This window comes from Myotis myotis, unplaced genomic scaffold (genome assembly GCF_014108235.1).
Source record: "Myotis myotis isolate mMyoMyo1 unplaced genomic scaffold, mMyoMyo1.p scaffold_m19_p_18, whole genome shotgun sequence".
NCBI lineage: Eukaryota > Metazoa > Chordata > Mammalia > Chiroptera > Vespertilionidae > Myotis > Myotis myotis.
Window position 1 is genome coordinate 32,503,346 of NW_023416322.1, and position 16,754 is coordinate 32,520,099.

The 16,754-nt window shown below is 42.5% G+C and overlaps 2 protein-coding genes across 6 annotated transcripts in view; one reads left to right on the forward strand and one right to left on the reverse strand.

The window, feature by feature from the left end:
• WARS2 (tryptophanyl tRNA synthetase 2, mitochondrial) overlaps positions 1-4,950 on the reverse strand; it is a 66,344-nt gene extending 61,394 nt beyond the window's left edge. Inside the window, exon 1 of one of the 3 annotated variants that reach the window (XM_036342856.1) lies at positions 4,848-4,950. In XM_036342856.1, coding sequence (XP_036198749.1) covers positions 4,848-4,937 — 90 coding nt within the window. In that variant the 5' untranslated portion in view covers positions 4,938-4,950. Of the gene's footprint in view, positions 1-4,448; positions 4,627-4,847 lie in introns of those variants that run through there. The other 2 variants (XM_036342858.1, XM_036342857.1) reach the window with 2 other exon arrangements.
• Positions 4,948-16,754, forward strand: part of HAO2 (hydroxyacid oxidase 2) — a 155,675-nt gene continuing 143,868 nt past the window's right edge. For 2 of the 3 annotated variants that reach the window (XM_036342859.1, XM_036342862.1), the window contains exons 1-3: positions 4,948-5,084; positions 9,207-9,296; positions 10,862-10,949. The gene's annotated coding sequence lies outside the window, so the exon portion shown is untranslated. The remainder of the gene's footprint in view (positions 5,085-9,206; positions 9,297-10,861; positions 10,950-16,754) is intronic. The other variant, XM_036342860.1, reaches the window with a different exon arrangement.

Here is a 16,754-nt window from a genome sequence, read left to right on the forward strand (position 1 = left end):
TGTGTATATACATATATATGTAGGCTTAAGTAATGTATAAATATATAATTGTGCAAGCCTCTGCAGTCAGTTCTTCTGTAACCTGCAGTCATGCAACAGATATGCTGAGAAAGGATCTGGGGTCAGTGGCCTCAATTTCTTCACATTTCCTGGCTGTAGCTGCCATAATAGTTGCTGGCATAAATCCTCAGCATTGATCTACTATTCCTCCTCGGTATTTTTAGCAGATACCAAGAGTTTTATTAACTCAAACATATTTTCTAAAGGGAAATATTATTTCTAAGAAGCTAAGTCAGTTCACAAGGAAAACCAACCTATACTGGTAGAGCATTTTAAACAAACGGACTCCAAGACTGACGGAGCTTAAAAGGAGTTTCAGAGTAGATCCATGCAATACCTTTATTTACCATTTAAGAAAACCACAGAGAGATGGAGAGACTGATCAAACGGGCACAGTTATCATCCAGCAAAATTCCCAGATGGCTACAGCAGCTCCGCATAGCGCTCCATGCTGATGAGCTCATGTTGCATGTTGGACAGACAATACAAGGCAGAGAAGAGCTAAGGATAAAGTCACTGGAAACACTCATGTTTAATGTCATTAGATCACAGACCTACAATAACAAATACTAATTGCAAAATATGGAACAGAACCCCATTTAGGGAATTTTACCATCCTAACTCCCCAATTAATTCGCTTTGTGACATTAGGCAAGTTACTTAACTAAAGTCAACTTCCTCATGATTTAAAAGAAGGTGCTAATACCTGCCTTAAAGCCTTGTTCTGAACAATATCTCTTCTGTGGTGTTCTTTTTTTTAAAAAAAATGATGTTTTCATTGATTCTTGAGAGAGAGAGAGAGAGAGAGAGAGAGAGAGAGAGAGAGAGAGAGAGAGAGAGAGGAAGGGAGAGGAAGCCAGAAACATCGATGAGAAAGAGAACCACTGGTTGCCTCCCACATGCCTGTTAGCAGGAGTTGAGCCCACAACCGGAAATCAAACCAGCAACCTCTCCAAGCATGGGACAATGCTCAACCAATTGAGCCACACTGGCCAGGGATTCTGTGGTATTCTTGCCAAAATCCATAACCCAGTCTAATATCAAACACAAACTGAGAGACGTTCTACAAAATAATCAACCAATTCTCTTGAAAAGTGCCACGGTCATGAAAGACTTCAGAAGTGCCATAGATTGAAGGAGACATGACAACTAAATGCAACATGTACGGGATCCTGGATTTGATCCTGGACCAAGAAGAGGCTAATGGAAAAACTGCTAGTATTACACCAAGTTAATTTCCTGGCTTTGATCACTGGATTGTGATTATGTAAGAGGAACCTTGGTGAGTGGTATATAGGAATACTCTGTACAAATTTTGCAACTTTGTAAATCTAAAATTATTTTAAAATACTTTTACTTAAACAGAGCAATTTTTAAAAAGCCTTACTGTAAGAAAGAAATACAAGATCAAAAAACCTAATACATTGCCTATTGTTTTTGCAGGCATAATTCCTTCACCTAATGGCTACACTTGGTGGCCATTAGCTGTAGGCACAGTATATTAATACAGTATGGGCCAAACCCAGGTTGGGACAGTTAATAGCAAAGTGTGTTGTTCAAGGGTGATAAAATGAGGCCATTCTATATTTCAACTAATTATAAATATTCACGCAAAACTCCAGTAACTATCAATATTGCATTCTTTGCGCAATAAAATCTAAGTCAGTGTTTGAGAAAGTACGGAGTCAGTGTTTGACTAACGATGACAGGCTTTTATTTACCTAATGCCAGCAGCATTTAAACATAACATGTCAGACCCCCATTCTGACTCTGGGACTACTCCCATCCTGTCAGACTTCAACAGTTTTCTGTCAGGCAACACCTGGCAAAATAAACCGCTTTCGTATAAGTTGTAGGCATCGCAAAATGACTATTGCTTGATGCTCGGTTATTTCTGTTTCCCCCCTCCTTTTTATTTTAAACTTGACTCTGCATCTAGCCTTGAGGCGCAAAAGCCTGCCTCTGAGATAATTAAAGGTCCCCAATGGCAAGTTTATTACCCAAGGTTTTGCTTTTTTAAGAAAACAAAACTGCCGAGGAATCACAATACTTTATGAGTCATGGTTTCTAACAAAGGAGCTATAGCTCCACCACTTTTGCTTCTCACCTCAGGGAGTAGCTGTGCAGCCCAAACTATTCATAAGCAATTTAGCTGTTTCTTCGTTTCAGATAGGATCATCCATGTGATAAATATACATTTCTTTCTATTATACTACTCTCTCTTGCAAAATAATTTTTGTTTTCTACAAAGGTTATGAGATATCATAAAAATGTCTAATGCATCTGGTTTAAGAATCCAATTCTTCCTTCACATATTTCTGCATCTGTTCACAAAATCTCTTTGACTTCAAAGGAAGCTTTTCAAGAGAAAAAGAAGATACACACAGGAAAAGTGGCCATAAATTTTTAGTAGTCCTTTTCTAAGGCCATTTTAATAACAGCACTGTGGGACAAGTATCTCTCTGAGACCTAAAATATCACAGATGATATTAATGACTATGCGTTTATACGGAGATTTACACTTTAAAATCTTATTCTGGGTCTAAAAGTGATATATCTTCAATTTAGAACATATGAAAAATATGAAAAGCTTAAAGAAGAAAACTTAAATCACTTTTTTTTGTTTTGTTCATCCTCATCTGAGGATATTTTTTCCACTGATTTTTAGAGAGCTGGAGTGAGGGAGAATAGGAAGGAGGGAGGGACACATCCATTGGTTGCCTCCTACTCTCACCTCGACCTGGGCCAGAGATCGAACCTGCAACCCAGGTATGTGCCCTTGACCGGGAATTGAACTGAAGAAACTTCAGTTTACGGGCCAACATTCTCACCATTGAGCAACACCAGCCAGAGCTTACATCATTTTTAATCCACTACTTAGGAAAACCTGGCAAAACAAAAACAAGAATGGTTGTTTCCTTCCAGTCTTTCTTTCTCTTCTGTGCATATATTTATATAAATATTTATTTACAAACATGATATTATAATTACACTGTTAATGCAATTTTGTATCTTTTTTCAATTGGTCTTTTTCAAAGTCCTTCAAACCATCATTCTTAATGACTGAAAATTATATGTAGATTTATGATTTTAAAAGATGCTGTCACATTTAATTCTTATTCTAATCAAAGCTAAACCAAAGGTTTGGAAACACTATTCTGTTCTGGGAATTCTACATCTTGAAACAATCTAGATTAACAGTTGATTAACTTCAAGATAATCGATTTGGTAAACGCCACTGAAACAATAGATGCTTAAGGAATTTTTTTCTTTAGCATTTATAATGATTTAGTCCCCTTAACTTCCCTGGGCAATTGTTAGTGGGCTGTAGTTTCTTTTTCTTTTTCTCTCTGAGTCTCTATCTCTCGTGACATCCTTAGCTCTTGTTTGGAATGAGAGGAAGTTGGGGTCTAAGGCTTAGTTACTTTGATGCCATAGCTTTTAACAGGCTACGATTAGCTATAAATATAGTAATCAACCAATTCTGGTTCTACAGAATCAGGCCCTAGAGTTTACAAGAGGGGAGTATTGGATTTACCTAATTTTTAATCAATCCTTCCCTAACATTGCTGCCTGAGATTTAAAGTAACATTTAAATAGCTGTTTGGTTGATGATGAGCTTTCTGATATAATATCCTTCATCCTCACAAGAATCTTATTAGGCTCCTATCCATGAAGAAAACTTAAGGGCCGAAAATTAACAGATTTATGGGGCGATTGGAAAAACAAGTTGAACTTAAATCTTGGTTTTCGTAATTAATCTCATTGCTGTACTTTGGATTCATAATCATGAAGCCATAGATTTCCCCAAGCTTGAAAGAACATAAATGGGGCAATCGGTCCAAGCCTCCTCCACCCATGTTCCTAAAGAGAATAAACCCTGCGAGATTCCTGGTGACTTGTCATGTCACCCCACTAGCAAGTGGCTGACACCCCCCTTGACCTCTGGTTTCCTAGCTTCCCGTGCAGTGCTCTTTCCAAACACCGCCGACCCCGCACAGCCTCTCCCCTGCGCAGCAGCACAGCCAATGCGCCAGGAAATCGCCCCGGCGCCCCAGAACCTGAAGTTTCTTCCGAGTTCCCACGAGAGCTCCCAAGAGATGTATGGCATGAGCCTCCCAGTGAGATTAGACTGGGAAGACGTTCAGTAAATGTCTGAGTGAATGAAACACACACACATACATACACACACACACACACATTATTATTATTTTTTCTTTTGCCATGAGGGTAAAATTCCCAATACTGACGGACAGGCTGAAGGCCATGTCCTGCTCTCCACGACAGAGTAATGAATGGCCACAGCAGGGCTGCCTGGCCCAGGACAGGACCACGCACTTGGGCAAATCTCCTTTGGCGTGAAGGAGAGGAAACACCGGGAAACGCACCGACATTCGCTCCAGCGCCGCGCAGCGCCGCGCCAACGGAAACCTCCCCATCACTAACCAGACTTCCCTAATTTCTCCTGGGCCCCAGGCTGGCGGTTAGTAAAGGACCGTAAGACCGCCAAGATACCGGAAGGTGGGCCGTCCCAGTGCGCGGGCGGCGGTACGCCCCTCCCACCCGGGCGCGTGACGTCATCACGCATCCCTGCAACGTCACCACGCTCCAGGTAGAAGGGCAGTCTTAAGGGAGACGACTTTAGAAGGGAAGCGGCCGGGTACTCTCCAGAGGAAACGGGGGTGGAGGCGGGAGGAGGGAGAAGCAAAAGGAGGGAAGAAGGAAGGGGAGGCGAGAAGAACGTAGGAGGATGGAAAACGAGCGGGAGAAGGGCCAGCTTTGGTTACCTGGGGAGCAGGAGCAGCTTGGGGTGCTTTATGAAGTGCCCGGATGAAGCCCCAGCACCCACGCGTCTTCCGCATTGAGCGCAGCGCCATGTTGAGGAGGGCGGAGCTTTCTTGAGTGACATCTGCTCGGAGAGCCAATGGCTGTTCGCTGCGCTCCTGCTTGCTGCGCCTGCGCTCTTGCCTTCGGGGGCGGGTCGCTGGGCCCCTGCGGTGGACAGACCGGTCTTTGCAGAGCAGGTGGGGACGGGGACGGGGCGGGGCTGAGCTTCAGTGTTTCCCTTGGAGACCTCATCTTTGCACTGGCTTCCTGGAGGGAGAGGCTCCGGAAGGAAGGCTAGGAAGTTGCTTTGGGGACCCTAGCCCCCCAGAGGCAGCTTTAAAGAAGTTTCTGTGGGAATGGGGCCTCGCAGTCCTATGAGCAGCGAGTCCTCTGTTGAGACCTGTGTAGCCTCATTCCACCCGGGCTGCAGACACAGCACTGAAGGGACCAAGAAAGACACGCATCTTTCTTTCGAGAAGTGTGCGGCCTATGGGGAGCAGACACATACCCGATGCAGTGCTTGGGCTGTCACAGAAGCCCACACCAAGATCGGGGAGGAGGGGTGGTCAGGGCGGGACCGAGACCCGTCCAAGGAGAAGGTGAGACCTGGTAGAAGCATTTTCCTGTTTTGAGTTCAATTCTGAGGAGAGTTAGCGCAGTGTTCCTGCTTCTGCTGATGCACCCCACTGCTCCCAGACATAGAAGACCGATATCAGTAAAAATAGAACGCAGAGATTTCGTCAGAATTCCTTTCTGTTTTTGTTGTATGTGTCCATTGAACAAATACTAAAAATGACCTTATTTCCAGAGGGAGAAGTAGGAGATAAATGGAATAAGGTTGCCCATACTCTTAAAGGAAGTGGAATCTAACAGGTTAAACCAACATTTATAAATTAAAGCCATCCATTAAAATCTCATAAGAGTGGTACAAAGCACTGGTGAAGTTCAAGCATAATTGGTGTAATATAAGCGGGGAAGGAATGGTAGGGATGACGAGGGGGAGGTGGGAGAATCGAAGAAAATTAAGTCTCGTTCTTCAACAAAACTGGCTTTGTCTCTGTCAAATTTGAGGTGCCTATCTTCCCAAATGCGAGGCCCGTTAGATAGATAGGTCTGTCTGGATCTCAGAAGAGAGGTCTGAACTAGGAGACAGATGGTCACGGAAACCAAAGAAGGTCTGAGAAACCAGGTAGCGTTTGTGGAATAAAAGTCAGAGTAACCAAAAGATACTTTAAAAACCCCCAAATGTAGTAATACTGAAACCCAGGAAAGAGATATGGCCAGTGGAAGTGATGATCTTTAAAACGATATACACTACAGTATCCCTTGTATATATGCAGTTTTATAAAATGTCTAAATGTTTTGTACTCACATACCCAGCAAAGAATTAAAATACAGGGTGTTGTGTGTTTTTTTTTTTTTTAACAGATGTTATTAATTAGTTTCAGTGATCTTAGGAATTAGTAAGATTAGATTTATGACATCCTACGCCATCTGGATTGTAAAATAAAGCCTAAAAATAAGATGAGGGTTACAGCAGATAGCTGAGGAAGGGCCTGCCTACTCTGTTTCCTCATGCAGCAATTTTCGTCTTTTATCTGCTAAGACATGACTGATATTTCCATGTGAGACATACTCCCATTGAAGAAGGTGTAACAGAACACACGTGTAATCATTTCAATACCTGTATTTTTTTAGGTACATTATTTTCACACTTAGAGGTAGTAAGTTGTGTTTCCCACCATAGTGGTGACCTGATGACTTGAGTGTCCCTCCGCCAGCAAGATTGCTCCTTGGACAGGATTATATTTTGTATTTTTTTTACATTTCCCCCAGCATGTAGTAGAGTGCCTTACATACAGTAGGCTTATCTTTTAAATCTAAATTTTATTTTGACCAAGTACATGATTAATTTTCAGAGGTTGATAGGCTTTTAACATGCCAGAAGGGACAGCTGACAGCAGAAAAGACACTAGATCCATTAAAAGCAAGCTAGTTTTGTCTGCTTTTGTCGTTTTTTACAGCAGCATTCTGAAACCTTTTGGTGTTGGGGAAAGTATCACCAAAAAGCTCACCATCAAATAAGCTCACCATCTTGTTCTAAGAAGTACAGTATATTCAGCATATTTTAAGGATTTTAAATGCTAATCCTGAACCTTCAGGAAAAGATATGTTGTTGGGTGCATCTTTTAAAGAAAAAGTATATAATACACTTTTGAAATGTTTCCGTACAAAGCGGTTAACATTCTTAAAATTTATATAATGCAGAGTTAGTTTGGTTACATGGGAAGTTCACTTATGAAATATCTCATTGTGCAAGAGTATTGTTTAAATGAAGCACCATTGTATTTATTGCAATATTTTACCATTGCTATCCTTTGGTAAGCCAAAGAATTTTCGTCAAATGAGATACAAATGTTGTATTGGAAGCAGACTTTAGATAGACTCACAATTAAAAACTCTTAATAGTCATACATGTATGCACTGTATGGCTATATAATAGACTCATGCTTACAATTTTGAACACTTGTTTAAAATTTGATTTCTCATCAACACTTTTATTTTATAGTAAGTTCTGGTAATTTTGCCCTTTTCTTCACATTCCCTGCAAATCCTGTCCTGCTTGAAACAATAGATTAAAACCAGACTGGCAGTTGGGGAACACTTTCTATTGCAACCATGTGTGTCAGAAGAAAGGATTAGGTTTCCTTGTCCAAGAACATCAAGGGGAACCTCCACCTCTGCAGACACACCTCTGTTCCTCAGTAATGGAGAGTTTATATCTAGTTAGATTTAAATGGGATAAGGAAAGAGTTTAAATCCACTCCCAGCTCCAATAGTATAATCAGCCCTCAAGACTTAAAGTATCCAATTTTGTTTCTCTAATTTAATTCTAAGTGTCAGGTTGGTATTAGATGCTGATCAAGGTAATGGAGAGTTATCCTACACATTTATTCACTTAAAGAAGAATTTTGCAGAATGCAGAGACTAGATGGCATCTGTGTTCAAAACTTACTTAAGGCACAGTCCATTCCCCTCTGACCTTTAACTTATATTGAATATGTTTTTAAAATAGTGGAATAGATTCCACAATGAAAGCAAACCCTTCTTTTCATAATTTTGGGTACAACTATCGTTCCCTGGTCTTACTGTCTTATACTTGATTCATTATAAGGACTTAAAGTGAGGCAGAGTCTGCCCTTGAGTGAGATAACTTCCAAGAGTCATTAAACTACTGGTGTACAAGAAACCATGATCATGATTTGGAGATTTGTTCTTTCTCGCCTTTGTCTTAATTCTAATTCCACCCCTCATTTTATAGCTGACAAGGCTGGTCCAAAGATATCAAGTATCTTGACAAAAAATCACCAAGGAATTAGAGCAGGAATAGGAAGAACTTTAATTTTCAGACAAGTGTCCTGCTTTGTTTTTTAAAATACATTTTTATTGATTTCACAGAGGAAGGAAGAGAGAGAGAGAAAAAACATCAATGATGAGAGAGAATCATTGATTGGCTGCCTTCTGTACTCCCCACACTGGGGATCGAGCCGCAACCTGGGCATGTGCCCTGACCAGGAATTGAATCATGACCTCCTGGTTCATGGGTCGGCGCTCAACCACTGAGTCACACAAGCCATGCCAGATGAGCACCCTACTTTCAGTGACAGCTCTGTGAAGCTGAGTAGTTACAGCTAGAGCTGGTCCAGGGGAAAGGCTTAACCCCCAAAGCAACAAAAGGGCTAATTACTAAAGGACTGATGCTCTCATCTCTCCACCCCCAACATTGAAAGACGCTCTTTCCCTGGTTGTTGTGGAGGAAGTGCAAATTATAGCCCTTTCTCTGTCTGAGGATAATCATCAGAGACTGACTTGGTCTTTGGGAAAGCTACTTAGGGGTTTTAAGGGAGGCATTACAATACTATGACTTTTTTTTTTTTCCTGGAAGGTATCAGCTAGCAAAATTAAGGGAGAAACTGGGTGATATGGATAGCAAACGAGAAATTTTCTCAGAATACCTTTTCCTTAAAATCAAGGGCCAAGGCCATAGTTTTTTCCAGATTTAACTTCTTACCTTAGGGACTCTGTCTTACTCTGCAATGATGGTCATTTTGACTGGGGTTGGGAGATGGTGGGGAGGGTGGGGAGCGTCAGAGCAGACCTGGGTGGATAACTTGCCTGTGTTGATCTTCAGAGAACTGACTCCATTCCTTCTAGAGTCCGTAGGGTGCAGAACCATGACGGGGATGGATTACATGGGACGTTCCAGGCCCTAGAATCCCTGTTCACATGGAATGTTTTCTCTCGATACTTTTTGTCAGGTTGTCAGAGTACAAGTCTTCCAAGAAGATGGAGAGTTGCTCCCTTAATAACTTGTGGATCTGGGATGGAAAGAATACTTTTGGAGAAAGGTAAGAGACTAATTTCAATATCCCCTAGGCCCACTGTTCACCTTCAGTGTTAAGACATGTGTTCCATGGAGGAAGTGGAGCTTGGAAATTAGCAAATTAATGTTTAGAAAGAGCATTTTACTGTGTTGTCTCTGCATGCCATAGCTTTCCAGATGGTGTGACCCTAAAGACAGGATCTGTGTGTTATCTTTACACTCACTCTATATTTAAATCGCCGCCCTTTGTTCACAGCCACTTCCCAACTGGGATGAACAGGCTTCCCACTTCGGGGGTTTTTTACAAAAAAAAATATAGCAAGGTGTCCCCAGAGCTTCCGGCAGTGTCTTTTAGCTCAGCTCTTTTCTGTTTCGTCTATGTAATCAAGCTACGTTTAGTCCCTTCCCACACACTGTCTGTCAGGTGTAATGCTGGGATCCTAGCCATGACCTACTGCTTAGATCTTGATCTTGCTAAAAATAAATAAATAAATAAATAAATAATAAATAAATCAGAAGATATCTTGATCTCTCTGAAAACAGGGAGGGTATTAAGCTCACTGTCTCAGTCAAATCCCATCTCCACCAGTTAGATTCCCTTGGACTTTCTAAAACCCACTGGCTGTTGTAATCAGCTCTGTTTTTCTTTGCTTTTTGTCTTCAATAAGTAGAACTGAGCATGAACTCAGCGACAATTTGTTTGCTGGACCAGCAATTTTCAACTGGTGTGCTGCTAGTGCACACTGGTGTGCCACAAGAATTTTTAAAACATGCAATGCCTGACTAGTCAGGGGCACTGACCTCTCTTCCCTTAGATTGTCAAATAAAATAAAATAAAAAATCCATCTGCTGTGAATGAATCAAAATTGTACCTATTTTTTTTTTTTTTTTGCCAAGCTGGCAAAAAAATATAATATGTTTTTTGGTGTGCTGCAGAATTTAGTAATAAGTTTATGTGTGCCATGAGATGAAAAAGGTTGAAAAATCACTGTGCTGGACCCATTACTGATCTCTGTGAATCATTTAACCTGTATGTACTTTTTGTGAAAAGAGTAAAAAATAGGAGGGTTAGATGACATACATTGTAACTCTTGTGGTTCTAGGAACTATTTTCCGTTTGGTTCCAAATTAGATTCATTTAGAGATGCAAAGATAGATATTACAGTCAGAATCCATATTGCAAAGCATGTCACCTGAACTCTTGTCCATGTCAGGTGTGTGTGTGTGTGTGTGTGTGTGTGTGTGTGTTACATGCATTTGAGTCAGCTCCGACCCCTGGTGACCCTATGAATGAGTGATGTCCACAATATCCTATAGACTCATGCCTGTGGCTTCTTTTATAGAGTCAGTCCACCTCGCATTTAGTCTTCCTCTTTTCCTGCTGCTTTCTGTTGTCCCCAGTATTACTGTCTTTCCCAGAGAACCCTGCTTTCTCATGATGTGCCCAAAGTAAGACAGCTTCAGTTTCTCCATGGCAGATACCGAGATACAAATACTGAGAATGGGTCACAACATGTTCTCAAGACTGTGCACCACGCAGCTGCTCTCAACCAAGTAAAATTGCCCCTCCTTGTCATCTTGTCATGGCAGGGTTAGGTGTATGAAAGACAGAGAATATGAAACTTCTCTCACCCAACTGTGAACATGAAGTGGCTTTCCACAGATCTCTTTTCAGAGGGTAAGTAGGAAGAGCGTTTTGACCTATTTTCATTCTCTCTGGCTACTTTAGGTAGCAGTTCCTTCATTCCAACTGTGTTGCTTTCTGTTTTTTCTCAGAAACGTACTCATTATTGTGTAATTGGCAATCACAATGATTTGTATGACAGCTGCTAATCCATGAGAGTTCCAGGAGAGGGTTATCCAATAGGTTCTGGGGTCTTTAGGAGAGGAATATAGCCACTGTCCCCCGCCCCCAACTTGGCAGGTGTGGGGAATGAGGTGTGTGCTGGGGGGCGGGGGAGGCAGCAGCCCTGCTTCTCTCTTCCCACACTCTGATCTTCTGATCTTTTGATTTCTCCATTCACTGAACCTCAGGGCAAAGGAACTTGTTTATCGGAACCATAAAGGTCAGTCCTTCCCCCTTACCCCCCACCATTCCCCCACTGTTCCCCAGAAAACAGGAGGCAAAAATGGTAGACAGTGGATCTGGAAGGCCAGATGGAAATATTTAGTACAGAACTAGAAATATAACTGTGAAAAAAGTGACAAAAATCTGAGTAGTCTTAGGATAACTTTCTAACCAGGCATTAAACTTGAAGGCAAGACCACATTTTCATCTCTGACCAAAAGAGTACTTGACATCAGAGGAAAGCTCGATAAATATTGGCAGGTTGATTAAATGAACAGATGAACACATGTGAGGGGAAAGAGGGAGGTGTGCGGTGAGATATTTTAAAGATAGACAGTGCAGGGAATTGGGGGAAAAATTTAAAGCCTAAAATAATCCCTGGAAACATTTTCTAAATCTCTGATATATGCTTGCTTTCTTGTGGTTTGCTCTTTCCACTAAAAAGCAGAATGCATAAAATATTCTGATTAGTCGAGGGTTATTACTTAGGTTCCAACTAATGTTTTATATATAAATCTAAATTACTGCTTTTCCTTCATTCTGCTTCTCTTTCTGTTTGGTCAAATCCCTGTGGGAGGGAGCAGCATTCCTGTGGTGGGTAAAATAATTTCTATGGAAATTATTCAAAACACAATTTTTGTAAACACTATGTGAAGATATGATTTATTTCTGGATTCAGCCCTTTCTCTTGCATCATCTCCCTGTTTATCATCAAGTTTTCTGTTTGCCAGCATCTCCCTTTAAGGATTTGTCCAGCCCTGACTGGATGGTTCAGTTGATTGGAGCAACATCCCACACACCAAAGGGTTGCAGGTTCTATTCCCAGTCAGGGCACATACCTAGGTTGTGGGTTTGATCCCAGGTGGGGGCACGTATGGGAGGCACCTGATCAATGTTCCTCACCTCTCTCGCTCTCTCTCTCTCTCTCTCTCTCTTTCTCTCTCTCTCTCTTCCTTCCACTCTCCAAAAATCAATAAGTACATATCCTCACGTGAGGATTCAATCATTAAAAAATAAAAACATCCGTACCAGTTTTGCATCTACGAGGATCAGCTTCCATTAGGAGGGTTGAGACAATGGGAAGCAAGACAGGGGAGAAGAGACTGCATTCCAGGAGGGAGCAGGTTACTGAAAAGAACACAACTCAATTCCCAATCCCAATTCTGCCATAACTAGCATGGTGACACTGGGAAGTTTTTTAACTTCTCAGCCTGCTTTTTATCTAAAAAAAATGGGAGGGGTTGGACCAACTGATTATCAAGGTTCCCGCCCTGAATTCTGTAAGTGTATGCTCCTGCAGGTGTCCCATTTTTAACCCAAGGATCTTCCAGTACTTTGGACGTAACACCTACAAGGCTGACAGGTGAAACATCCTCCCCTTGTGACAGATGGTCCTGCTGGGACCTCAGTGATGCTTTACTTGTAACATTGTCAATCTGTGGAAGACTCAGACTGTGTCTCGCTAACCGAGTATTGGAGAAGTTGAACCTGAACTGTGACTGACCTGAAGAGAGCAGTTAGTGAGAAAGTCATTTGATAATAAGACAAAGGTAGATTGATGAGTTTTCTAGTATTATCGTATGCTTTATAGGGGGTGTTTGGGAGCTAGTACCAGAGGAGAGAGCCTGGAGGCAGAGTAAGAACTGGAGGAGATGGGAGAACCATGTAAAGGTTGTTAGGCAAAGGTGCCAATACTTTTTTATTCATTCATACAATTCACTCATGTAAAATATTTAATACATGCTTACTGCATAAAACTAAAGACTAGAAGGTAATCTTGTGTCACTACAGGTACCACATATACTTCTTTTTATATGTCACCATATGTCTCACCTTCTTTTCTTGGCTCTAGTTGCCTAGTTCCCACTCTGAAATCTCAGAGACAAATGGAATTGGAAAGCCAGCATTCTTCTCTCCCTCCCTCCTCCTTCCCTTCCTTCCTTCCTCACTACCATCCTTCTTCCTCCCTTCCCACACCTACTATTAACCTGGACAGCTAAGGTACTGAGGATCCAGAGGATAAAGACATGGATTTCACCATGGAGAAGCTGAGTTTAGCAAGGAAGATTTTTTGTAAAGTTGTTAAAATATAACAGGATAGCTGTCATTCTAGAGCACAGACATGATACTGTAAAGTCCCCCAAGTTTTAAAATATTGGCAATTAGGTAACAGTATGAGTCCACAAGTCCACAGACAGAGCAAGCATGTACATTTCAGGGCCTCTCTCCCAGTCACAGGCACAGCTCCCACACCAGCCCTGGCTACACTTGTCAGTTATATTGTCACTGCTAGTTTCACCTCAGTAAGAACAAGGCCCACATGCCTAGGGCACAGAAGGTCACAGGAAATGGGACTGGGGTTTCTTCTTAAATAATAACATCCCTTTAGAACTTATTTTATCTCGGTTACCCTTGGCAACCAAGGAGGGAAGGAAAAGAAGGGGCTCTCTTGCTCTGATGGCTACTGTGTTAGGAAGATCCCACTCCAATCCTGGTGCCACATTTTGTTGTTGTTAAAAAATAAGGTATCACCCTAGCAGGTTTGGCTCAGTGGATAGAGTGCCGGCCCGTGGACTGAAGGGCACCGGGTTTGATTCCAGTCAAGGACATGTACCGTGATTACAGGCTCAATCCCTGGCCCTGGTTGGGGCATGTGCAGGAGGCAACCATTCGATATGTCTCTCTCACATCCATGTTTCTCTCTTTCTGTCTCTCCCCCTCCCTCCCACTATCTCCTAAAATCAATGGGAAAATATCCTCGGGTGAGGATTAACAACAACAACGAAGTAAGGTATCACTTCCTAGAACACTCAGTTTTGCTCTCATAGAGTCCTAGACCTTTCCATTGTCTGACATTTAACACCAGGAAGTGGTGGGGTGGGGTGGAGTAGGGAGATGTGATGTTACCAACACATAAACACAGACTCTCCAGGGCTTTCCTTTCTATTATCTACTCATCTAGCAAATACTTAGTGCCTGTCATGTGCCGGACACCATGCTAAGAGCTAAGTACACAAAGCTGAATAAGGTCTCCACGCTCTTTGAGATCACAATTTAATGGGGGAGACTGCATTTAGCAAACAGAATTTCAGGGAAAACATCTTTGTATCAAGAAGATCTTTTTATTTCCTTCAATTCACACGTTAGAGACAGTCCTGGCTCTACTACCTACTATTTGAGTGACTTTGGACAGGGTCTGAGCCCCAGTTTCCACATCCAAAAATGGGGGCAAAGGATAATGAGCTCCTCAGATGCCCTTACAACTCTGAGATGAGTACTGAGCTGGAATTTTGAATTGGAAAGAGGAGCAAGGTGCTCATAAGAGGGGGAACTGCATGAAGGAAGCCTGGATTTGTAGTTGAACAAGGTGTACAAAAAGATGAAGGTCAAGAGAATAAGGTATTAACACATCTCCCTGCTTCCATCCTTGTCCCCTTCAGTCTATTCTCTCAATCAGCAGCCAGAGGAACTCATTAAAAGGCATGTCAAATCATAGTCATTCCTCTGGCTTTCCATGTCACTGGGAGAAAAAACAAGTCCTTCCCCAAACCTATAGGACCCAAATGATCTGCATTCTTCATCCCAGCCTCTTTTCCCCCAACATTGCTCTGCTCAGGACACATTGGTCTCCTCACACACCACGCAACATTTAGTAATATATTTTACTTATATTACTTATATCCCCGGTCGAACACCCCTCTCACAATCTGGGACCGCTGGCTCCTAACCATTCACCTGCCTGACTGCCTGATTGCCCCTAACCTCTCTGCCTGCCTGCCAGATCACCCCTAACTGCCTCTGCCTGCCTGCCTGATCTTGAAAGATCAGACTCACATTGGTCTTCAGACATTTTCTGTCAATAACACTGGCTTCTTTCGGTTGCTCTTTAGACGTAGTCCCACCTCCCTGCTGTCACAGTCAGAGATGCAGGTGAATAAGAGTCCTGGCTGTCAGGCCACTGAGAGCTGTCGGACCAACGGCTAATTCTGGCTGATTCTGTGGGGGTGGGACTTCCTCTTCCCTGCTGTAAGAGTCTCCACAATGCAAGCATTCCACGCCCGGCCGTGGAACGGTACCCCCCCCCCAAAACCGTTCCGCGCCCCCGCTGCACAGAGGCCCTCCGCATCCGGGGTGGAACGCTTGCCTTGTACCACAGCAACGAAGCAAGCATTCCTCCAGGCCGCTCACACTGCCCACTCTCAGCGGCTGCCCGCCCCCCCCCCCCCTCCGGGACTGGGGGACTCTGGCAGGGCTGAGAGGACTGGGCACCTCCATCTTGTGGCTATGGGCGCTGCAATCTTTTGTGATGGCGTTACAGTTAATTTGTATATTACCATTTTATTAAATATGATTCCTTAAGTTTAGCATGTGTGTGGCTAATAATACACTTGTTGAATGAATTTCCCCAGTTTACCAGTAAAGAAACTAAGATCCAGAGAAGGAAAGTGTATGAGGTCAAGGTGCTCTTTAAAAGAACAGTCTGGACCATTAAGCACTTAGATCTTCTGTCTCTCTGCCCCCCTCGCTCTGTGGCAGACAGAATAATGGGCTCCAGAGAAGTCTACCTCCTAATGCCCAGAAACATGGCAAAGGGACTTTGCAGATGTGATGAAGTTAAGCATCTTGAGATGGGGATGATCCTTTTGATTGTTGGCTTAACTTCTGGCATTTTTTCTCTCTCAGTCTCTTCAACTTTTTAGATTTATTGATTCACTCATTTATTAATTCATTCAACCAGCATTTACTATATGTATTGATCTATGTGTTTTAGCAAAAGAAAAAGGAAGGATATGAAAGGGGAACTTTTACATGTCTATATAATATTTTTAAAAAGCAGTGGGATTAACAGTATCTTTTACTTTAATTTGAGAATTTCCAGCATTTTTTTAATTTAAAAAATAGAAACAAAGGTTTTTTGAGAGATACTCTGAGCCAAGCATGATGGCAGACACTGGAGATAAAGAAAATTCTTGAACTACACATGCAGTTTAATAGAGGTGACAACTGAACAGAAATTATCATCGAACACAAGCGTCTCTTTGGCCTTGGGGTGGAGAGGTGGCAAGTAGAGGATCCCCAAAGCAACATCTCAGCTGAGTGGTCTGAGCAATATCAAGGTTTGGGCCCTTTGGGCTTGCCTATCCCTGGCCTTGGCTGTTTTACGGGTGCCTTTTCCTTCACCACTGCCTCCCACGACCTGGCATGACACAGGCATTTTCAGGCCCTTTCCCAGCCATCTATTTAGAGCCAGCATCCTGTGCAGCTCATGAGGAGTCAGAGCCCATGAGGAGATAAGGGAGGGACTTGGAAGAAAATATGATGAACAAGGGCAAAGCCAAGAGGGAAATATGCATGTTTTCATTTGCTTTCCTCGAACAGGATGCTTTCACACCACTTTCCATAATCCAAACAGCA